At 44.0% G+C, this 24,464-nt stretch overlaps 1 protein-coding gene across 1 annotated transcript in view; it reads right to left on the bottom strand.

Moving 5' to 3' along the window:
* LOC145394067 (pre-mRNA-splicing regulator WTAP-like) overlaps positions 1-24,464 on the bottom strand; it is a 156,438-nt gene that overhangs the window by 79,162 nt on the left and 52,812 nt on the right. The window contains exons 2-4 of the mRNA XM_080268035.1: positions 20,299-20,810; positions 8,012-8,139; positions 3,089-3,264 (exon numbers count right to left, since the gene is read on the bottom strand). Of these exons, the coding sequence (XP_080124161.1) occupies positions 3,089-3,264; positions 8,012-8,139; positions 20,299-20,809 (815 nt within the window). The 5' untranslated portion in view covers position 20,810. The remainder of the gene's footprint in view (positions 1-3,088; positions 3,265-8,011; positions 8,140-20,298; positions 20,811-24,464) is intronic.

Here is a 24,464-nt window from a genome sequence, read left to right as displayed (position 1 = left end):
GCCGGAGCTTTAGGGTATGATATTACTGTGGTATGCGATTGCTCACTGTAATGTTAAAATGTAACTTTCTTTTCATACTGTATCACAGTCTAGTTTCCATTCATGGGGAGGAGGGGGGGGGTGTTGGAATCTATGAAGAAGAGATGAAACAAGGAGCAATACTTAACTGCTGCAGCTTTTGACTGTATCCCAAAGTTCCAACCTCATGAAACCTACAAAAATTTTGGAAGGGTACCTTATCATTCAATGAAAATTACAGAGCCACAGAAATAAAAACTAAACTGATCAACTATCCCATAACCTTGCTTGCATTATATAATATAAAGAAGCATCAACAATTACCTTTGTGTCTGGTCTTAATCAAATGCCATCAAGCATCAGACACACAAGGCTGTAGTAACTTAATATATTGTCACTTCAGGTATCATCACATGGCTTGCCTGCAAATGTTAAGTATTGCACTTCTGCATACACTTAACTTGTGAATCAATGATACAGGTTATATAAAAAAGCAACTGCACTGAAACTCAAAATGCTTGCCAAATAATGATATAATTCTCCAGTCTCTTAACTGTTTGTACCACTCAATCATTAATGCCTTCTACTTTATACAGCACTTCAAAGCTCATCCAGATAAACCTAAGGCTACAATAACAACCATATACAGTCCTTTCTAAAAACTACTTCATCAGTCTTTCTGTTCCCAAACAAAACCAAAACAAATAATTCCAGTGTATTAAAAATATATATATATATATATATATATATATGTAAAATGCTGGTGCCAAAGAAGAAAACAGTAAGAAGAGAAAATTAAACATATCCTACCTTCTTGTATTTCACCCTACCTTTATACAAGAATGGCAATGTCCCCTGTGAGGATAATTACTAATATGCTTTGTATGGATAGATTAGCAAGTAAAAGTGATAAGCTCTAGCAGGCCAATGCTAACACCATGCATGGTATGAAACATGATTCAATAGTTACCTCCACATATCAAAATCAATTCAATTTCCACTGGCAAATCATATTTTATAGTTTTACTGCAGTCATAATGTAAAATGATGCCACCCACAGGGCCAGGATGTGAACACCTGGGTACATACATGCTAAAGATGTCTGTCATGCAACTGCTGTTAAAAAGTACACTTGATACAAACTTAGTTTCAAATATTAACTTAATGAAACTACTTTTCACAAATGTAGTGATGAATAAATTACCTGGCGGGTGTAAGATTCATGACAGTAATCAACTATCAAGCTCACTATATGGTAGCTACATCATGTAAATGATCAAGCATGCTACTTCTTTCTGAAAGCAAATGATAAATTTACTTCAGCACAAACATCAGTACATGCTCTCATATGACTTAATGATGATTAAAGTGTAACCCAAATAAATAATATGCTACAGTACCAGCAAAGACAATTAATTCCTTGGGGTACAATGGAATACAGAAAAAAAGCATGTCACTAAGTTTTACCTAATTCATCATTTATAACGATAAAACTTGCAATGATCACGTAGTGTAAGGAAGTACCGTACTTACTCCAGTAGAGATGATAAACTGTACAATCCTCCAGTCAGATCCACTAGTTATTAACTCCATACACTGTATATTCTTCACTCTCATAATGAACATTACATACCGTACCTTGCGGCAAAAGCAAGTGTACTCACTAACCTGGAAATGTTGCACTCTATACTTGGAAGTAATGAACATTAATATGCTTTGCCTTCAGTGCAAGCAGATCAACACAAGGTTGGAGTGATGTTCTGTACCTGACTGGACATATTTTAAAATCTTAAGTACGATATACAGACACCATACCTTTAGCCAAAAACCGAGAACAAAGAGCAACAAAAGAAAAAAAAAAATGTTCAAAATCAAGTAATGAATTAATTTTTCCTAAAGCTTTAGAGGAATCTGTAAAATACTCTGAAGGAATATGTAATATATGAAACATTCTCTCACAAATACGCATCTATTCCCTGCAGAGAAACTATAGCTACAATAACTGAATCACCTTTCCTTGTTGTATCCTACAGCAAGGTGAAAAATATCAAATTTGTGATGAAAAACAGACTATGACTAAGAATGATAGCATTGCCTTGTGAAGGACTGTTGAAAGCAGTAAAGAAAATGCCCGCAAAATCTCCCTACTTTCATTGGTGGATTATGAAGAGCCTACAAGGCCACTGACATTAGTCTATAGAAGGTTGAGAGATGGCTTGTGCAGGTCAAATAATTTAGCACCAGGCTACCTGACCCTGCCTGGCACACACACAACAGAAAAAGAAAACTTCCACTTACTTTCCAGGAAGAGGATAAGATGGCTTACTTGGAATGATGATACCTATATGTTAAGTCTTTGCTCTTATTATAAACAGTTCAGAGGAATGTCTAGTCTGGGTCATTTCCAACTCGAGCCACCCATGCTTCTCCTTTGATGACACAGACACCATCAGATGCGAACTGCTGTACTAAACCCATGAGTGTTTCTACAGCCCAAGTGTCCGGTCTTCCTTTCAATGCTCAGGATATCAATCTCAGCCCAACCAACATTATTTTCAGAACCACAAGTAGTCAATTTGGGTATTAAAAGGCCAATGGTCTTTTTTAAAAAGTGTTCCAAAAGCTGGCGAGTGTCACAGTTCTGATGTACTGTATCGAGTTTTGGGCATTAATGATTGACTCAGCCTTCGGGATCCTTGTATTAATTCAACAGCCACTGTCTATTAATTTGTAAGAATAAAACTGTTCTCCTCCTATGTGAATGGAGCACAGTTCCAAGCCCAAGCACATACCGGTATTTAATGGTCACAAGTCTAACAAAAGAAAGTATATGGCTGTTTCACAAAGTAATGTCACTTGTTGGAAAACGCTAAATTTGAGATCATGGCAACTGGCCCTTTGACTGATAAAACAGTCACTGTTTTTTAAATGTTTAGTATTAGAGCCTGATAATAGTAACTACAGGGGCCCCAATACTGAGTAAACAGTCACTGTTTTGTTTAGAGGAGCTGCCATATTAAGATATTTGGGCAGGCGACGTGGCCGAATAAACTAAGCACGGGGGGCACACCTATCGGGGGTGAATTTCCAGGCTGATAGTTCGTTCTGGGTCTCCTCCATCTTGGTGCGTGCGGAGTCCAGATCACGCTTGAGTCGCTCAAACAGTAGGTTGACGGCAGGGTCCAGCAAGCAGTGTTTGAGGCCACCCACACCAGCAGACATGTTCTTCAGTTCCTGCACCTGCACCTACAATACACCAATACCAACATTTATCTTACAATTCATGAAGTGTTTTAAAAGCATAAGCAGTAAGCACTCATTATAAATCTGGAATATATTTCAAAACAACACGACTTTTCATACAATCGGTGCTGTAAATTAGGGAACGTTGTTAACCCTTGCTGAACTAAAGATTTCAAATAAGGGACAATGAAGGTTTGCACAGGCCACGCTGCAAGCCACATACGAGGTAAAATTTACATTGATCATAAAATTTACCTTACAAAGACTCAGTCTGGAAGGGGCAAACCCAACTTTATAAGCAGCAGTGTAATTCTGATGGGCAGTCTTTCTCTTATTTACAACGAAAGTAATTTCAATGAGACATAAAAATAACATAAAACAAAGACTTGCTATGCCCAAACTTGGATAATGCTACCATCGAGCTATGCACTTTTAGCTGAAAATGAAGTCTACCTGGACTTTTCTGCACTGAACAAACATGGATTGTTCATATATTATCATCATCATCTTTTTCAAATCTGTAGGGGGGTGAGGTAAGGTCCAGAGTGTAAGGAAAAGAATACAATTACAGAAGCATGCCCAATGAAATGGGCCACACCTATTCATTCACCTTTCAAGCCCCCGGAATCCTGGCTCCACCTCATTCTCATACGTAGAACTTTCTGCACGTAGCTTCATAATGGGCCAGTGCACTGAGAGGTACTGCCATTTGGTGCAGTATATGAACTTCTCCCAGACTCATATTTGTGGGTTTCAAAGATACATTTTTCAACACGCTTTCAAGCAGTTTCCTCAAATCACAGAATTTTTCAAATGCCTCTGACAATCAGGCTATTGGTGTGTAAGTGGTATTAGAAAGAGATAAATACCCATAAAATGGGAATCATCTTCTCCATGGAATTCACTTCTATAAACAATTTACTATTCAATAAACATCTCATATAACTGGTGTAAGACTATAACATGGTAGATATTTGGAGAAATGCTTTCAGGCACAACTTTTACCATATTTTTGAACTCGTTGCTGGAGCAATGTCCCACAAGTTTTCCTGAAATTAAACAGATGCATGTGCACTCTAAGCAGCGTGACCAAATTTACCATACATAATTAAGCTAAATTTAGTACCCAGGACCAACTTGCCTAGCCCCGGGCTCCTACGCTCCTCATGGGGCAACGTAGGGTTAGATGATGGATGGATGGATACTATACTTCTATGGAAAATCAATGGTTTGGCATACTGTCAAATTTGACCTACTTTTGGCATAACTGGATGAAATTTGGAATTATTTTGGCATACTTTATATGCCATGCAAAAGTAGGTACTAAGGTTAGCAAGTATTACACTCCCATATTTTTTAATGTATAGTATACTGGAGCTCCTGATTAGCGCAGCCAAATCAACGGAAAACTTGCTAAATCTAGAGATTTCAGTTCTTACAGTGTGGCAAAAATTTATTACCTAGTGGCTAACAGAATTTTCTGGAAGAATAATCTTTCACTCATAACCCTGGAATTATCCACAGGTGACAGTAACCCCTAAAAGACAGGAATCGGAATGTTTTGACATACACTTAGGATGGGCATAATCAGCGGGTGTGATATGAGGGGGGAGGGGGTTACGGGGGGGTTGCGGGTGTGATATGAGGGGGGAGGGGGTTACGGGGGGGTTTGGGGTGTGTGGGGGTAGGGGGTGGGTAGTAGGGGGTGGGGGTGATGGGGGCATGGTGGGGGAATGGAGGGTGGTTGAGGGGACTGGGGGTTGTGGAGGTATGGGGGGTGGGAAATGGGGGGTTGGGGGTGGGGAGGATGGGAGTTAGGGGTGACAGGGGGTGGTGGGAGGGTTGGGGGGACAGTGGAGGGAGTTTGGGGGCAGTTGGAGTTTGGGGGTGGGGGTGGGTGGGGGTGGTGATAAGAGCTTGGGGAGGGTTTGGGGGGCACGACCACATATGCAGACACCCGTCTTTTGGCCCTAGTACCCTCGAACAGCCTATGCGGACACCCGTCTTTTAGGGAACCCTTAATTAATAGACCTCATAAAGGACAGACACTCAATATGAACATCATGAAAAGTAAGTGTGAAACAATCCATACTTTGCCATACATTATAGCTTTAGGTTTATTAACAACCTTTGAACAGGAAATCACAGGCAGTGGCGGGTGGAGTCACATCTATTATTTTGTTTTAAATCTACCTGTGTACAGTATATGATTATATTATTTGTTCACGTTACCAGAGAAATTCTGTCCTTTGAACACTCACAAGCATGAATAATTATTATGGTTTTTGTAAGGAATGATATGGGTTTATCCAGTTAACAACATAGTACTGTAATACCATATTAATCTTTAAAAATAATACAAGCTGAGCATACTAAGAGCACTGAAAGATTTAGCATAATTTATGCTAATCTAGCTTACTTTCATCTGCAATCTAGCATATTCCTGCTTTTGAAATCTGGTCATCATACATCCCTACCAACTTAGTGAGGAAGATACAACTGATTTTTCAAGCCCAACTCCAACATTAAGACTAAGGGAGCCGCAGGACTTCAGCTCTAAGTAATGACTCCCAAAAGTGAAGACTGGATAGTTCTTGAACTGGAGGAATATCTGAAAGCCAGTCGCATGTTTGTTTACAATCATCGTGTGCCAGAGCCGAGTAACAAATGTAAGCGTCGCATGGTAAAATTATCCATATCTTTTATCACTGCTTTTAAGAAATGGAAATCCTATTACCCTTATTCAAATGGTTTACCATCTTAATACATGCATTAAGGCAATATTTCCACATAAACGCTCTTTAATACTTCCCTAGAAATCATCTGACAGAAAGGGTAGAACATGTTTGAATACAGTATTATTTTCTATTTTCTGACCCATCTTCATTATAAGGCCATGAATGTAGTAGAACCCTTAGTTTTGTTAGTGAAAACTTGATATTCAAAATGACAACACTGAGCTTTAGCTGGTTTTGGATAGAGTAATATCAAATATTGGTAGCTATAACCCTCACTCCCGGAGTTCATGTATCCATCAGTAGTTCTTGGACTGCCACCAGACGGCAGGACTTTTCAGTGCACTGGCTCATGTCAACCAAATGACTTTCAAGTTAAGTAAATGATGCCAGACACTTGTCATACACCTCATCCAAGCAGCTTGATCCCATCAGTTCCTTTGCCTCCACACCCCTCTTTTGCACACACTCATTTATCATATCTATCCACCTTCTTCTTACTAACACTCCTCCTCCCACCTTTAGACTCACCTACATAACATCTCCTTCACCACTCTATTTATATTTACTCTCTACCATATGACCATACCATCTGCTGCCTGGAGGAAACAAATATCTATGCCTCTTCTGCTCGGGGTTCTAACTGCCTCACCTAATCTCCTCAGTGAGCCATCCTGTGACTCTCTTCAACCAGTTACCCTCCTCCTTCCTCACATGTTCAAACCATCTTCAACTTACGCATGAATCACTTCTAATATCGCTTCTGTCAAATCTCTCTCACAATCCTGTGAACTATGTTGCCACTAAGTGATGTCCTACTCTTCCATCCCAACAGCCTCCTTTCTGTGCATTCCAATCAGCATGTATCTTCTTCTCCCACTGCCTGAGTGCATAACACTTCCATGTTTTGCGGAAAGTACCCTCAGTAAGACGGAAAGCCTTATCACTGTCAGGAGACACAACAGTCCATACACTTCTTTCACACTTCCCATTCTAGCAGTGGAACTAGCCCTTGCTCCACTTCCTGCATTCTGTATGTCTCCAAGTACCAAAACCCATCCACATATTTAAGTACTTCTTACCCAAACAACTCTTTCCAGTCTATCATCAACTAGAACAACTGTATATATCGCACAATCAAATTATCTTGCGGTCTACCTATCACACCACTGCACCTCTTAGCAATGCATCTATTTTTCTTTTTACAAAGAATTTACTTCCATCAAACTTTCTTTTTACATACATCACAAGGCCACATACTCAGTTCCATAACATTACCATCCACATTCCTACTGACCATGCCATTTGTTTGACTCCATCTCATCCCTCTGCTTCTTGAATTTCTCTCTGGTCTCCTGCATACTTTTGGCACATAAAAGCTCTTAAGATAGCTCACTTCTAAGCTCTCTTGACAATGCCTCAAAGAACAGGATGAACAGCATAGCACTGGATGCAGCAAGGAAGTCTGATCCACCCTTACACAGACCAAGAAATCATCACTCCACTCTCTCTAACAGACATAGTTGCCCCTTCACACAATTTCATCATCAACCTGACAATCTATTTACTCACCCACAGTTTTTTCATAGCCCTTTTACTACTACCTGCAGGACTCTATCAAACCATCTCCAACTTCACGAATACATAATACTGTACAGTTTTCTGTTCATCAGTCATGCCTCTTCCTGGCATAAAACCAAACTGCATTTCATTTTATAGTCATTTTCTCTAATCAAGTCCTCGATAGCTTTCCATAACCTTCACTGCTTGATCTAACAGCTTCAGTCCACAATAATTACTTGTACTTTCCTCCCCTGCATCACCTTTACTTTCATACACATTCCCTGCACATGAAAAAAATGTAACTGGTTTAAGTGAAGCTTGCAGTCCATTTATTTTCCACAAACCACAGGAGGTGAAGAAAATTCTGCTGTCACCATATACTGATTAGAGTTGTCAGTTGCTGAAATCAGAATTATCAGTGTTAAAAATGGTTGGCAAATGGAGATACTTACACCCATATCCTGAAGTTCATGTTCCTTACAAGACAGTCTCATGATGTGGTATTGCTCCTTGCGCTGCAACTCTGCCAGCTGTCCTTTCAGTCGCTCCTCATTCTCTCGAGTGACACGCAGCTCCTCCACTGAGTAACATCATACAAAACAAGTTTTTTTTTTTTTTTTTTACAAACAGGTATACTCCAATATTTAAGATATTAAATGCTCATCCTGCTCATCCTATACAAACAACATTAAAATTTATGACTGGTATCTGGTTTTTGTTACTGGCGAGAGTTCCTTGAGGCATCACAGGCCTCACATGTACAGATGTCGCCACACACTTTCTGATGTCAGCACTTGGCCATTAATACTCACAGTCTCTACTAGATGCATGCTAGTGCTATCTTTAGGTGTGACGTTATGACTTTGGCTCTTTTGATGACATACTAGTACGTACTGTGAAACATTAACTAAAACCACCTTAATACCATTTAAAAGCTCCAAATGGTTCCCTGTACAACAACAAATCAATCTCTTACATATAGAGAGAGAGAGAGAGAGAGAGAGAGGATGGTTGGAAAGTAACTCCCTATTGAAAATTATTTATAACGTTTGTAAATAGCACCACATTTCCATGAAACAAAATGTACTGTGATCCCTAAAGTGGTAAATTTAATTGTTAATTGCTAATTTCTGCTTTCCCCTCACAGTGACAAGAGCAACCCATAATGACCTAACGCCTGACACTGCGTGAGTGAGCCCAGCTGGCATCCCATTACGAAGTGTGGAAGTCCGTGGTACAGGTGCAGAGATGGTGGTGGGGTGCTCACAGACCTCGTGCTTCAGTGGATGCCAAGACCATCAGGAACTGCCATTCCAAGCTGATGAGTAAGGGATCTGTGGTAGATACAGCAGAAGCAGTCGTCTCTCAATATCCAGATTGGAGGAAAATGTGCACGTGGTGCAGGATGTGTTCATCTGAAATCCCCAAAAGTAAACACACCAGGCCGCTCGTGAAAGTGGCCTAACCCACCACACAGTAAAAACTGTTTTGAAGGAGTTACAATGATGTCCTTGGAAGCCGCATTCTTGCCAGGAACTATCGGTGGAAGACTGTGATCGTCGGATGGAGTATGCGGGGATCATGTTTGCTTGGTATGTAGACTGGCCCCAGTTGTTTCACAACATCCTTTGGAGCGACGAAGCCGTGTTTCATGTGGGAGGATTTGTGAACCGCCACAAATGTCACTACTGGGCATGAAAGGATCCTGGTGCCGCTGCTGAAAAGATGCAAAATTGCCCCAAGGTCACAGTGTGGTGCGGAATGACATCCAGCCAGGTTGTGGGCCCATTCCTTCTTCGGGACACAATTAAAGCAGATCGTTACCTAACCATGCTGCAAGATGATGTCTGCCTACTGTGTCTACTTGGGAAAACATCAACAACCTCATCTTCATGCAAGATGGTGCCCCTCCTCATTTTGCATGCATTGTTCATAAGTGGCTCGACATCCAATTTCCGGGACGTTGGCTGGGTCACCGTGGTCCACGTGAATGGCCAGCAAGGAGCCCTGACCTCATGCAATGTGACTTTTTCCCGTGGGGATAGGCGAAGGAAGAGGTTTACCACACCAAACCAAAAACTCTGGATCAACTGGAGGATCGCATTCGGCATGTTCTGACCAACATACCACCAGAGTTCCTGCTGAAGTCAGTCGAGGCTATTCCCAGATGATTACAGAAACTGGTGGAAAACGCTGGTGCCTGCGTGGAATTTTAACACTGGTGCCTATTGGAATTTTAACACTGCAGACAAGTTCTGCCATTCTACTGTCCACATTAAAACTTGTTTCACTACAATCAATCAATAATTAATAAAGTTATTAACAATTTTAAATAGGGAGTTATTTTCCAGCTGTATATATATATATATACATATATATATATATAGGGGGAGGCGGTGGCTGAATCAGTAGAGAGGCGGCCTGCAGTCCTGACGGACCCAGGTTCGAATCCCGACTGGGGCAGGGGACAGTTTAAGGATTTGAATTTCATAAAATGCAGACTTTCCTGATCTACCAGATGACTCGCCGACATGTCGTAAAAATACCCCCGCTAATACCAGTACACCAGTCCTGTATAAGACAGCCCTAGCATGTATTCAACATGGACGGTGGGTGTTAGCGCCAAAGTGGTGACATGTGGAGGTGTAGGAGGACTACTGGGTGTTGGGATAGGCTACTGCCCCCAAGATACAGGCCATGAAGCCTTTGCCCAGGGTCATACAAATATATATATATATATATATATATATATATATATATATATATATACATATATATATATATATATATATATATATATATACATATATATATATTTATATATATATATATATATATATATTCTTTATATATATATATATATATATATATATATATATATATATAATTGGTGTATATATATATATATATATATATATATATACACAGTACCCTCGCGTCCAGCACGGTAATATTGTCATGCATGGGTCACGTGTTGGACCAAAAACGTGTTGGACTAACAATAGAGCTTATGGGGAAAAATGAATTATGTCAGCAACCCTCGGAAAAGTCACCCTAAATACCTACCATATACCTATACAGTAACCCCTCCAATATCCGGATCAATAGAGCCAGCGGTAGGTTCGGATATTGGTTTCGTCCGGATATTGGGCCCCAGCTTATGGACTTGTACTTATGGACCCTAACTCAGAGAAACACCTATACAACTCCCTCCGGACATGCATAGCACCTATTTAACACCCAAATCACACCAATAAGGCACATAAATGACTGAAATAAATGCAAAAGAAACATAAAATGAGGGTTTAGAAGTACGTTCATACATTAATAAACATTCTGGTACTTATGGACCCTAACCGAACCTAACTCTGAAAAACACATTCCTACTGCACATGCATGAGGTAAGTATAGTATGGAAAAAAGTACAGTATGAAACATTCTGGTAAGTATAGTATGGAAAAAAGTACAATATGAAACATTCTGGCTACTTACAGCAAGTCCCTGGCCACCTCGATGAATAACTGCCTCCTCTCGGACTTTGACAGTAAGAACGATTTCCTGAAGAACTTGCAGTACACTCTTCCTGAAGTCTTGCACTGAACTTAGTCAATAACACACAGAAGTCCATTCTCTTCACAGTGTTCACTTTAGTCCAAATAATGTTCCAGTTAACTTTCGTGTTGCACATAAACTTTTCCCAATCTTTTCAATTTCTAAAGCCAAAACAAAGAAGGTTAGTTACGTTAAATTTTGTTTCCACTGAGTCTTTTCTCTCATTTCGAAAACCTTAACACAACACACCGTTTTTTTCACTGCACAACACTCAAAATTCCCGTGTGGTCTAGTGGAGAAGTTCTTGCTGTTTATTCACTGTCAGAGTCCGAGAGTATCACTGGCAGGCGACCAAGGGGTGCATCGGTGGGTCGTGGTGATGGCGTACTGACTACAGAAGACTCTGAAGATAGTTGCAAACTCACATCGAGCGGTGACTCCACTGTAGCTGATGTGCTGGGCTGTGGCTCGAAGCATGAGGGCCTGTCTTGGGGAGGCAACGGAGTGGAACCAGGGCTTGGCACAGCGGGGGTCACGGGCCTGAAAAACTGTCAATCGTTGACTGACGCAAGGATAGACGATTCTGGCGATTGATGATGCGCTGCCGGAAAGCACGCACTTCCTCCACGAGTCCCAAGGGCCCCATCTCCCTGTCGCAGTCCGGGTGTTCCAGGTAGTCTAGGACGAACTCTAGATGTTCCCGGAGTGCGCTCAGCTTGGGGATGGCTGGAGTAGTGTCCTGCTGAGCGGAGTCCGCATCATCATCGCCTTCGTCGTCGGAATCTTCAAGTTCAGGACTGACACCAGCAACCGAAGACGCGATCTCGATATCAGACAACGTCTGATACCCAGGATCGCCCTCGTCGTCGTCCAACCACTCACGAACATCGTACACATCAACATCGTCGCCGTGCGTACGTAGCCGTGCATGGAAGTCATCCACGTCAAACCCTAGAAAATCGTACTCCACATCTGTTCCGAGAAGCAGACGAGACCAACCATTTTCAAGAGTTTTCACAGGGACTTCCTTCCATGCACTAGCCCAGTTGTACGGCGCAGACTTGATGTTGTAGCGGTGAAGGTTTTCCAAAGTCCGCTTGCCTCGAGTGTCACGTCCTTCCCTGCGCTTGTCCTCGTCCAGGAACTTCTGACGGTACAGGCGCTTTGTTGCCACGATCACTCCTTGGTCCATGGGTTGAATGAGGGCAGTCGTATTAGGTGGCAGAAACATGCACCTAATACGGCCATTCTCAGCAACCAAGTCCTTGTCGCACGGGTGGGCAGGTGCATTGTCGAGGAGAAGGAGAGCCTTTACCTGGTCGCGAGGAATTCCCAGTGTCTTCGTCTGGTACTGGATGACCTCCTTGACGAAGTGACGGTGAAACCAGTCTTTGAAAATCACAGCTGTGAATCATGCTTTCAAAGAATGGTACCATATGACAGGAAGGACATCCATCACCCCACGAAGGCACCGAGGCTGCTTTGCACGGCCAACAATGACGGGCTTAAGCCGGTGCATGCCGTTAGCACTGGCACAACACAAAGCAGATATCCGTTCCTTAGAAAGCTTGCGGCCAGGTACACGCTTCTCCGTCTCATCGGCTAGAGTGTTCGTTGGCAGCGAGCGATAGAATAGGCCAGTTTCGTCTGCGTTATAGACATGACTGAGAGTGAGGCCCTCCCTGTCGATCAAGCCTTTCACCTTGTGCCGAAACTCGTCAACTCCATCCTCGTTAGCGTCCAATGCTTCGCCATGTGCGGTTAGTAAGGCCATGTCGCAACTTGAACGCGAAGAGCCAACCCTCAAATGCCTTGAAGTCTAGGGCGTCGTGAAGCCTTGCAAACTTCTCAGCAGCAGACTTCAGCTCCGTTCCACGTACCATCACACCAGCTGCACGTTGCTGTCAGTACCAAATCAACGTGGATCGGTCGATTTCTGCAAACTTGGGGGTAAACATAACCTTCCTTTCCACGTTGCGTTTGCTTCTCGACGAGAAGTCAGCCGTGTACTGCATGAGTTTGTCTCGGGAACGCTTGATATCGAACAAAGTCGACCGGGCCAGGTTAAACTCGCGGAGAATGCGTGAAGAAGACCAACCCGCATCAACTTTCTCCAATATCTCCCGTTTCTTCTCCAGAGTCAACACCACTCTCTTCCTTTTCTCAGGAGGCGGGGCCATCATCACACACACTAAGAGGAGGGCAGAGAGCAGCAGGAGGCCTTGCAGCAAGTACGGCACCACCACAAAAGCGAGCACGTGGGCAGCCATTGCGAAGAGCGTAGGTCCAGTCGCGGTGAGAGACAGGCGGGAAGTGGGGAGGATGCAGCGGCGCTCTATCGGACGTCGGAGGAATGACGAACCAAAACAATGCTCTCACGCGGCGCGCGCGGCAAGTTCAAATTACGGACGGCAAAAAATCATTTTTTTTTATTTTTTTTTTGGATTTTTGGACCATTTTGGGAATGTTTGATCCCAGGACAATAAGGTTCGGTTAGTGGGGATGTTCAGTTATTGGGCGTCCGGATATTAGAGTGATTACTGTACATATATTGGTACTATTGTAATTATAATAAATGGTACTGTGCTATGAATGATAACTAACCTTTTAGGACAGTGTTGGTGGGCTTGCTGGGAATGGAAGGTGGTATCCAAGGCTGTAGTTAGTCCTACTGGGTCCCCGGAGGATGGCTGCTGGCGTCACTAGCAGGTAATGGCTATTGCTCCTCCTCAACCTCCCTCATAAATCCTTCGAAATCAAACCTCCCTCATAAATCCTTCGAAATCACACTCAGAATCACTATCTTCGTCCATTAATCCTCGGCAAAGTGCATGCTTCTCACACTGTTGCCAGAGCCCCGTCTCGTGACTGTGGAAAGTGATCGCTGTCGCTGACTCGGTAGAGAATAAGGAGAAGCAACTTTGTTTATAAACTGGTACGCACGCCGATGAGAAGGGTTTCAAAACGATTGATATATATTCTAAAATATTAATATGTATTCAGTGTCAGGCTAAATGTTCAATGCTGTAGTACGATATATTCTCTGTTGAGTCACCTGGGTTTTGGTCACACTGTTTTCCCCATCGTATCGTCGGCAGGAATCCATCCAGATGAATTCCAAATGCCCGTGGTATCGTCGGCAATTTTACCATGTTACCGTTCCGATTTACCATCGTATCCTCGGCAAACCTGGTATGAAGTGCCGTGTGATAGCCTTTGGCTGCCAGGATCTTAAATTTTTTATTATGATCACGTTGGCTTCATTCATGTCGTAGGCCTTGGCAATGTCAACTTTCCTCTCCCCTTCCTTCTTCCTCTCGATGCATTCTAGCTTGGTGGCCTGAGGGAGGTGCCGACGCTTCTTGGGGTTCTCAGAAGGCTTCCTAAGCATCGTGAGCAGGGTAAATTGCAGTAACAAGGGCAGAAAATGCAGCAAGAAAAAAGCACCTTCCAATGCAATTATGCGACTGAGTGGCTCTGTGGCGGGAGAAATGTAAACAAAACATCACGTGACACCAGAAGCGTTTTTAATTGGGCGGCATCACAATCACGTCACGATAGCGGGCGGGGAAGGCTACTTGATCAGAAGTTTTTCATTGGCTATCATCATCATGGGAATGTCCAGTATGGCCGTGTTGGACCGGGGGTGATCGTGCTAGAGTGAACTCTGCGGATTTGGCCCACTTCTCGGAGCTCTGTGCGTGTTATGCTAACACACTCGTGTTGCAGTAATTAATTCGTATTAAATAATACTAATTAATTGCTCACCGTGCTGGACTCGAATCGTGCTGGACTAACGCGTGCTGGACGCGAGGGTACTGTATATATATATATATATATATATATATATTTATTATATATACATATATATATATATATATACAGGAACACACTGAGGTGGTTTGGCCATGTGGAGAGGATGGAGGGTGAAAGACTGACGAAGAGAGTGTATGTGAGTGAGGTGGAGGGGGGAAGAGGGAGGGGGAGGCCGAGGATGAGATGGAGGGATGGGGTGGAGAGGTATATGAGAGAGGGGGGTGTGAGTTGGGAGCAGGGCAGTGAAATGGCGGGGGACAGGGTGACTTGGAGGCGATTTGTTTGTGGCCACCCCAAACGGGATTGAGGCGTCTGGCAATAGATAGATAGATAGATATATATATACAGTGGGCTCGCACAGTGCGCGAGAGATTGGGCAGTCCTGGTCCTCGTGCACTGTGAAATCGCGCACTGACAATACATAATCTTATGGGAAAAATAACATCTGGGCAGTACCCCCTCATACCTGGACAATTTTTGGCCCTTAGAGACATGATAAAGGTCAAATTTTTCAGACATTGTACTACTGATATAGCTACAGTGGGGCACCAGTTTTCGCGACTAATTGGGTCCAAAAATAATGCGCGAAAGTGGAATTTGCGAAAGTTGGGGCATTGTCTTTATGGCAAAAAGGCTAATTGGTTCCCGGTTATCCTAAAGTAACATCAGATTTTCATTTTCACTTGCAATACAGTACATCAAATCACTATTGTACATTGCATTGTGAGATACAAACAATAAAAACTGTACAGTTCGTACACATTATATGAGGAGAAACATACCACAGAGACCAGGTTGAGGTGTTTAATGGATGTTGGGGGTAAGTATCCGAGGCGCGTGGCGGGCTTATTTAGCCACGCCAGACGTATTGGCGCCACCTCTTGCTGCCTCGCTACCACTATGCTGTTTCCTCATACTACGCACTGTCGATTCTGGGATGTTAAATATACGGCAGATTTCAGTTTTTTGCGCCCTTGTCCATGTGCTCAACTATCTTCCTTTTCATTCCATTATTATACTGCCGTTTCTTCACTCCAACACAATACTCTCTTTTAGCCTTGGCCTTTCCTCCCGACTTTGAATGTCCCGGCCACTTTTTATCACCACCACTGCCTCCCGGCCCTCTCCCCACACCACCAGGCTCTCCCCCCACACCACCAGGCCCTTTCCCCACACTACCAGGTATAGCAGAGGCCATTGAACCATGAGAATCCAACACAATGGAGCTAGCACGCTCGTACACAATGGCGGGAATGGGTGGACAGAGTGTTGACATGACGTCATTCATGATGGCGGTGGGTTGCGGGCGGGCGGTGCAGGAAATTCAAAGTTCAAAATATTGTCCCAAACCCAAAATTTGTGCGCGAAAATCTTTTTTTTTCAAGCGAAAGTGGAAGTTAGGGAATATTTGGTGCATGCCGCGAAAGTGGATTCCGCGAAACCTGCTGTAGCGAAAGTGGGTGCACTACTGTACAATAACAAAAATATGAGCAGTCACCTTAACAACAGTAGACAACAGGCCTGATGGACTTAAATACAGTCCTTCCTCCAATTTTGCGAGAATATGGTTGACAAAAACCCTCGCAAAATCAAAATTAGCAAAATTGAAACAATTAAATATATGAATTATAGGCAAATTGGTTGACATCACCCCAAGGTAAGCACTTTTTCCCACTCTTTCTCTCGACTTTGCCTCTTAATTTTACGCTGATAAATGAAACAAACATGAACTGAAGTACTGTACAGCAATATTAACAAGAAAACATCATAGGTAAGAAACATAAAAACACCAAACTCCCGACCAATAGCAGAGTTACCTTTCCCTGATTTTTTCCTTTCAATCATTTTCAATTTGGTCTCCAAACTTATTTTCTTGTTCTTCTTACCCGTTGGCGCCATGATAACACTCGTGCAAGGTTAGAATGCTGGAATATTGCGAGGAGCACCACGAAATTGTGAAGGTCAATGACCTTGGTTGGGAACAGGTGCAAACAAATGTGGCAGGGTGGCAGACCACTGAACTAGGAGGCGCAGTACACCCAGTGAACCATGACGTCACTACTCCGCATGGCAAAGTAGTGCGGGAAGACGACACTCCCACCACTCGACCTCGCAAAGTGTGATCGCTCGCAAAGTTCATAAATGTTAAAAAATACATGACTTTTGAAACTACCTCGCAAAATTGGTGAATCGCAAAGTTGAAGGATGTACAGTAACAGGGGTTCCGAGGCACGGCAACACTTACAGTACCGCACCCCCCGCCGCACCAACACTTCCCTCCACAGACTCCTCCTGAGCACCTTCTCCAGGAGCCTCTAACTCACTCACTTTAGTCATAAACCCCTCGAAGTCCAATGCTGACACATCTGACACTGCATCCTCTTCATCCTCAACATGAACAGGATCAGATGATGTAGCTGGTTCTTCACTTTCACTAACCTGAGCCCACTGTGTGTAACTTGTTATGAGCAGCTGTCTTCTCCTATTTATTTCTTGCCTGTGCCTGTCTGTGTAGAAACGGAAGAGTTTGTCGATACCAACAAGAACCTCCTCCATTCTTAGGTTGCTGAGTTCCTGTTCCTTCACCTCTTCCTTCAGCTTATCCATGGCAGCAAGGATCCTGCTTATTCTTGACATACACAGCTCTGTCCTCCCCTCCATCACACTAGGCTGCTCAACTTGACTCTGCCTGGCATCGGGTTCTGCGTCAGCCTCGTCTATCCGTTGCAAGACTTCCTTGGGAGGCTGTTCCTCAGCAGTAGTGTGCACTTCCGGTATGTCCGCCAACGTAACGTCCTTGAAACCTGGTACAGCTTGTGCTGCTGTCAGTGTTGCTGCCTCAACCTCAGCCAGTGGCTGAATGGCCATCTTGTGGGTCGCGCATAAGTGAGGCACGTGTATTCACCATGCATGGGTCACCGTTGCAGGTGTATTCTGGTGCCATGCTTGTAGGAGAAAGTCAACTGCGTCCTTCACTCTGAAACGACGCCAAAATGCCTCAACAGTCATGTCACCTGAGGCGGGTCGGGATACAGCCGCTGGCAGAGATGGTAAAGGAGCAGGAGCCTCATCGAGGTCGTCATCGTGATCTTTTAGAGCATGAAGCTCCTCTTGTGTGTCAGTCTTTCTGCATAGGTAGTCATACACTTGCTAGTGGTAGAAGTGCTTCACAGTGGCGATCAGTTCTTGATCCAGTGGCTGCATTAGTAACATCGTCAGGGGCAGCAAAAACACAACACGACAATCCTTGTGCAGATCGTCTAGGTATGGTGAGTGACTTGGTGCACTGTCCAGCATAAGGAGCATCTTAAATGGAATGCCCAGTTCCCGACACTTGGCCCTGGCATAGGGGACGCAGGGCTTCGTTAACTAGTCTGCCATAATGTTCCCGGTCATCCAACCATTTGCAGACTTGTACCAGTACATGCCACGTGCGTCCATGTTCGTGAGGTTTTTGTAGCACCTTGTGCGTGAAGCTGTGTGTACAACCACTGGCCTCATCTTGTGGCTCCCAGACAGGTGTACAGCGAACATTACCATCATCTTACACTTTTGGAGCTTGTGACCAGAGGCTTGTTTCTGTTTTTTATGTAAGTCGATTTGGGCATGGCTTTGTGGTATAATGATGTTTTGTCGACATTGTAGATTTGGTCCTTGGTGTAGTCCTTCTTCAAGAAGTGCTTTAAATATTGCAGGATCTTGTGGCCAACTTGTCAGCAGAGGCACGTTCACCAGACAGTTTGATGTGACAGAGTTCCTTGCGTTTCAAAAAACGGTGCAGCCATCCTACCGATGCCTTGAAAGGTTTGTCCACACTTAACTTGGGAGATGCTGCCTTGTAAAAGAGCTGGGCTTGGTTCTGAATAAATCTGCCATTCAGTGGTACACCTTCCTTATTACGAAGGTGGCACGATGCCGTTCCATTAGTATCATTGCACGATTTCCCACCCGGGAACGGCCGTCTAGGTCAGAATGCACCATACATCATCACAAGTGCCCTGATGGCATCGCAGTTCCTCCACACTGTCCTCACTGTTGATTCAGCCAGTCCCTGGGCTTTACCGATAAGCTATATTTTCTTTTCCCTCCTCCTTGAGCTTGATAATCTCCAACTTGGTTGCGTGCATGAGGAGTTTCTTAACCCTTGGGGCAGGTGGCGTAGTGCAGCAAAGGTACAGTACAGCCCAGGATGGAGCAAAAAACAGCAACACATTGTACACGACAGATTAGCTGCAAAGAGCAGATCCGCACTGTGCACGAGCCGTGTCTGTAATGGCGCGCCCGCCACCTCGTACCCCAAGCTGCGCAGTAGAATGCCCAGAAATTTCTGCGCATCAACATCACGACACGTGACAATGGATGCATTGTGTGTGTGTGGGAGAGGGGGTCGCGTACTAATGGAAAATGATGTCTTTGAGCCGCTCCTTGCCTCTACCTCACATTCTGTGAGGTAAACTCGCACATTCAAGATTTTTGGTTATGATTTTTGGTCACTCGCACACAATGCGATTCGCGCACTCTGCTCTCGCGCAGTAAGCAAGCCCTCTGTATATATACATAGTATACAGGCAGCCCTCCACTTTCGTGGATTCAACTTTCATGGGTCTCGCTGATTTGTGGATTGCCCCTCTGTGGAGCCAAGAGTCCGTTCGCGACTGCAAAGTGTGGCAATGCAGATGCTCACAGATCATTTCGAGCCAAACCAGGCCCACACCAAACCACTGCGCTCCCCTCTCTCTCCTTCAGTCTGTGTCCTGCCACTGTCATCCGCCAAAACTTCAGAGACAGTGGTGAGTTAACTCTGAATTTAATGGGTATGGTTGTAAGAAGTTGGGGTAAATATGTATATATGCGCGAGATGCACTCAGTCGTGGGAGTCTGTGGAAGTCACTAGGTACATATTTACCCTAACTTAATAATGCCATACCCAATCAAAACTTATTTGTTATTAATCTTTTTATACAGTTAGTCTGTTACTATTTGTGATATTTTATGCTGCTTTCAGGTCCCAGTTATCTTTTATTAGATACAGTATGTGCACACTTGCTCACAGGGGTGATTTGCAGCTGTAGAGGCATTTATGGGAGGGCACACCAAACATTCGTGAGGGTCGTGTCCCCTAACCCCCCCAAATGTGGAGGGCCGCCTGTAAATATATACGGTAAATACACACACACGCACACACATGCGCACACACACACGCGCACACACACACACGCGCACACACACACACGCGCACACACACACACACACACACACACACACTACAGTTTAGTGACAATAATAGGTATGGTACTGTATTTCCTTTCCCTGCATGGTTCTGTAACCATACTCAAGCAACATGTGGAAAATACCCAAAATGCCTCCTTACCTTCTCTTTCCAAAGCGTCCATCCTGGTATGCAAATTCTCCACATACTTTTCTTGCTGCTGCCATTTCTCTAGCAGCTCTTCCTTTGACAGCGCTGCCAGCTGGTCAATTGTCAGGTTTACATGCTCTGGCTCACAGCTCTCCTCCTCACCAGCATGCACTTCCTCATCTGCCTCTTCCTTTATGCCAGGTGCTGATGTAACTTGGGTGGCAGATAAAGGTGATGTGAATGATGGCGTAGTTGTGTGTGGTTGTGATGAGGTATCTGAAGTGTTGGAGGTGTTTGCTTGGGTTGTGGGTATGAGCTGGTTTGGTGACTGCAAGATGGGTGTCGTGGTGGAGGTCGTTGTATTGGTGGTGGTGGTGGCTGTATCTGAGACTGTGCTGACTGCCTCAGCAGAAATGTTGGCCAACGCTGGTGAGGTGCTAGTCAGTGCGGGGGACGTGGTAGCCAATGTTGGGGCTGTGGCCTCTACTGTCCCCACCTGGTCTTCCTCCCCTCCTCCACTCATACTGTAAAAAAAAAGCACCAGTATATACTATACTGCACATAAATAAATAATAAATTAAATATACAACTCATTATCCTAACCCTTTTCCTTAATTATGCACAGGGTGAAATAGGATATAGAAAACAAAGGAAGTGGAAGTACAAACACAGGAGAACTACTGTATACAGTAGGCAGCATATCCAAAGAAATGGGCCAGACACTCGTTCATACACCATTCAAGCCCTTGGAAACCTGGTTCCACTTTACAGGCCTATAACATCTGCACATATAAAGTAAGTTTGGCATAAATATATATAAAACAAAACCAGTTTGAGGAAGTTTGAGGGGTAGAGCAGGGGAAATGGTTGAGGTAATGAGTAGGAGGTGGGTGGTTGTGATATGTGTGCAAGAAGTCTGGTATGGGGGTGGATCAGCCAGAAACACTGCTGGGAGGGATTGTTGCTGTAAGTTGTTTTGGCAGGGTGGGATAGATGGTTATGGGGGTGTGGGGGTGTTGGTTAGGGAGGAATGGTTGGAATACATCATAAATGTTATGAGAGTAAGTGATAGGATAATAATAGTGAAAATTTTGTTCACAGGGATGGTGTCTGCAATTGTATTGGCTTGTGTTCCACCGGCGGGCTTGGATGAGGTAGAGAAGGATAGATTTTGGGATGACTTATTAAATGTAGTAAGTGGTATGGAGGATAATGAGACTGTAGTATTAGGGGGGGATTTAAATGGTTATATAGGTGAAGGAGTACATGGGGATGTGCATACGGTACAAGAAATGAGGATGGGAAAAGGATACTCAAGGTTGGGGAGGCAATGAACATGACTGTGTGCAACACATATTTTAGGAAAAGAGGGAGTAGGTTGATTACGTATGAGTCAGAGAAATAGCAGCCAAATAGGCTATTTCCTGATCAGGAGGGCTGATAGGAGGTTAATGAGGGATGTTAAAGTTATAGGGAGCAAGGAATGTGTGGAGCAACACAAATTATTGATATGTGACATGGTGGCTAAGGAGTGGGTGATGAAAATGAAGACCTATGCACCTGGGAGGAAAATATGGATGCTGAAAAACCAAGCAGTAAGGGATACCTTCTATAACAAGATGAGGACAGCAGTGGCTGAACAGGGAGACACTGACAGAAGTGTTAATGAGCAGTACAGAGCCTTAAAGACCAACCTCTTGAGAGTTACTGATTAAGAATGTGGATGGGCAAGAGGCCCACCAAGACAAAAAGTCTTGGTAGAAAAGAGGTTTACAGGGCGAAGTCTGAGTCACAGAGACTTTTACTTGACAAGCTAAATCGTCTGGAATGGAAGAATATGATCTTTACGGTGGCAAATCAGATGAAGAGGGAGAATAGGGAGGGGTGATTAGAAAGAAATGACAGTGAGTCCATAAACTTTTATTAGCATGAAGAACTATCAAACTATGACTCACATTCTTTCAAAGTACTTCCCTCCAACCTCTATGCAGCGTTCCATTCTCTTTCTCCACTTCATGAAGCAAGCGTGGTACTCTGAAGACGGTATACTTCGGAGTTCTGAATTGACGGTCCGTGCCAAGTCTTGGATGTGATGAAATTGCTTCCCAGCGATGGCAGATTTAATTTTTGGAAACAACCACAAGTCACAGGGAGCCAGGTCAGGGGAGTAGGGTGGGTGGGGGAGCAGAGTTATACCTTGTTGTTCCAGGTACAGCATAGTGAGGCGAGCTTTGTGGGGTGCAGCATTGTCGTGGTGCAGCAAAAGGCGAGACCGACGGCGGGTTGGTGCGGTGTTGGCCTTGTGTTCCAAGACTTGTGGAAGGACCCGGTCTGTGTAGTATTGGGCTGTGATAGTGGACTTTTCAGGCATCACATCCACGCATATTGGTCCCTGAGAATTGAAAAAGATGGTGAAAAGGCGCTTCCGGCCGCGAAATCCTTCCTTCAAAATCTGAGGTCGAGGGTCTTCATCGCCCAACCACACCATGTTTGACTGCTTGTCACGGGTTGTGAAGAATGAAATCCAACACTCATCTCCAGTGCAACATCTGAGAACCGTTTTGGACCATTTAGTTCAAATTCAGCAAGCCAGACACGACAAATCCTCACCATTTTCAGCCTTTTGCTCATCAGTCAACAAATGGGGTATCCATCGACAACACTTCTTCCTCAGGTGTAATTGTTCATGCACGATGTCATATGCACTCCCATAACTGATATCAAGCTCCAAGGCTAAGAACCTAAGAGTTACAGTTGGATCCTCGTCAATGATGGACCGTGCACGGACAGTTGTTGCTTCGGTCACGGATGTCCGGGGGCGTCCAGAGCGTTGTTCATCTTTCAATTCAGTTTTTCCTGCTGTGAAAGCACGAATCCAGCAGGAAACAGTTTCCAGGGAAGGAGTAGTGTCTGGATAAACTTGTAATAATTCCCCTCGAATCTCTGTTGCTTTCTTTCCCAGTTTCCACCTCGTAAAAATGTAGAACCTGCAGCCTTCTTTCGAGTAATCCATGTTTCTGGCCAGAGAGCAAAAACAAGAGTGAAGCATTCACTCACAACAATAAAACAAGAAAAGTCAGGCATACGGCGACAAGTTCAAACTCGTAAGGACAGGCAACTCTGCACTCTCCTTGCTCCCCTACCTCCCATCATTCAAGGTTTTCATGTTATAGCACGAACTGTCATTACTTTCTGATCACCCTTCGTATCATAGGTGAGCAGCGTGTGAAGAACGATGAAGGAAGGGTTGTAGTGAATAGTGAAGATATTAAAGACATATGGAGACAGCAATACAGCCGGTTGTTGAATGAGGAATATGACTGGGACAGGGAAGGTTTGGAGCCTGCAGATCCAGTGTTTGGCCCATGGCCTTCGATTGACGCTGCTACTGTGAGTGGGGCAATAGGCAGGCTGCAGGTGGGGAAGGCAGCAGGTATGTCTGGGTTGACTGCTGAAATGTTGAAAGCCTCCGGAGATACAGGAGTGAGGTTAGTTACGGACCTGATAAATATGATTATATTTGAGTGTGTTGTCCCAGAGGACTGGTTGAAGAGTGTAATTGTAAATGTGTACAAAAGGAAGGATGATGCCCTGGAAAGAAGAAAATTATGGATGTATAAAGCTTTTAGTCCAAATAATGAAGGTAATGGAGAAAGTTCTAGAAGGTATGATTAGAGAATGAGTGAATATTGACGAGATGCACTTTGGGTTGATGCCAGGCAAAGGGACCACTGATGCCATATTCATTGTGCAACAACTTCAGGAAAAAATATATATAGGAAAGAAATGGGAACTGTACTTTGTTTTTGTTGATTTGGAAAAGGCCTTTGACAGAGTCCCAAGAGAGGTTGTGAGGTGGGCAATGAGAATGCTTGGGATTAAGGAGTGGCTGGTTAGGGTCATTATGGCCATGTATGTGGGTGCTCACACCCAGGTGAGGGTGAACGGAGATTTGAGTGATGAGTTTTCTGCGAATGTTGGTGTGCATCATGGGACAGTTTTGAACGCCTTGTTGTTTATGATGGTACTTGAAGCCCTCTCATGTGACTTCAGAAATGGACTCCCGTGGGAGATGTCGTAAACTGATGATTTGGTGTTGGTCGCAGAGAATGAAAAGAAGGCAGAGGAAAGATTTAGGATGTGGAGAGATGGTATTGGGCACATGGGGGTTAAGAGTA

The sequence above is a fragment of the Coenobita brevimanus genome, chromosome 26 (assembly GCF_032717465.1).
Source record: "Coenobita brevimanus isolate Jiangsu-jjx chromosome 26, ASM3271746v2, whole genome shotgun sequence".
Classification (NCBI taxonomy): domain Eukaryota; kingdom Metazoa; phylum Arthropoda; class Malacostraca; order Decapoda; family Coenobitidae; genus Coenobita; species Coenobita brevimanus.
The sequence above is the reverse complement of the archived record's forward strand: the minus strand, read 5'-3'. Positions and strand labels throughout refer to the sequence as shown.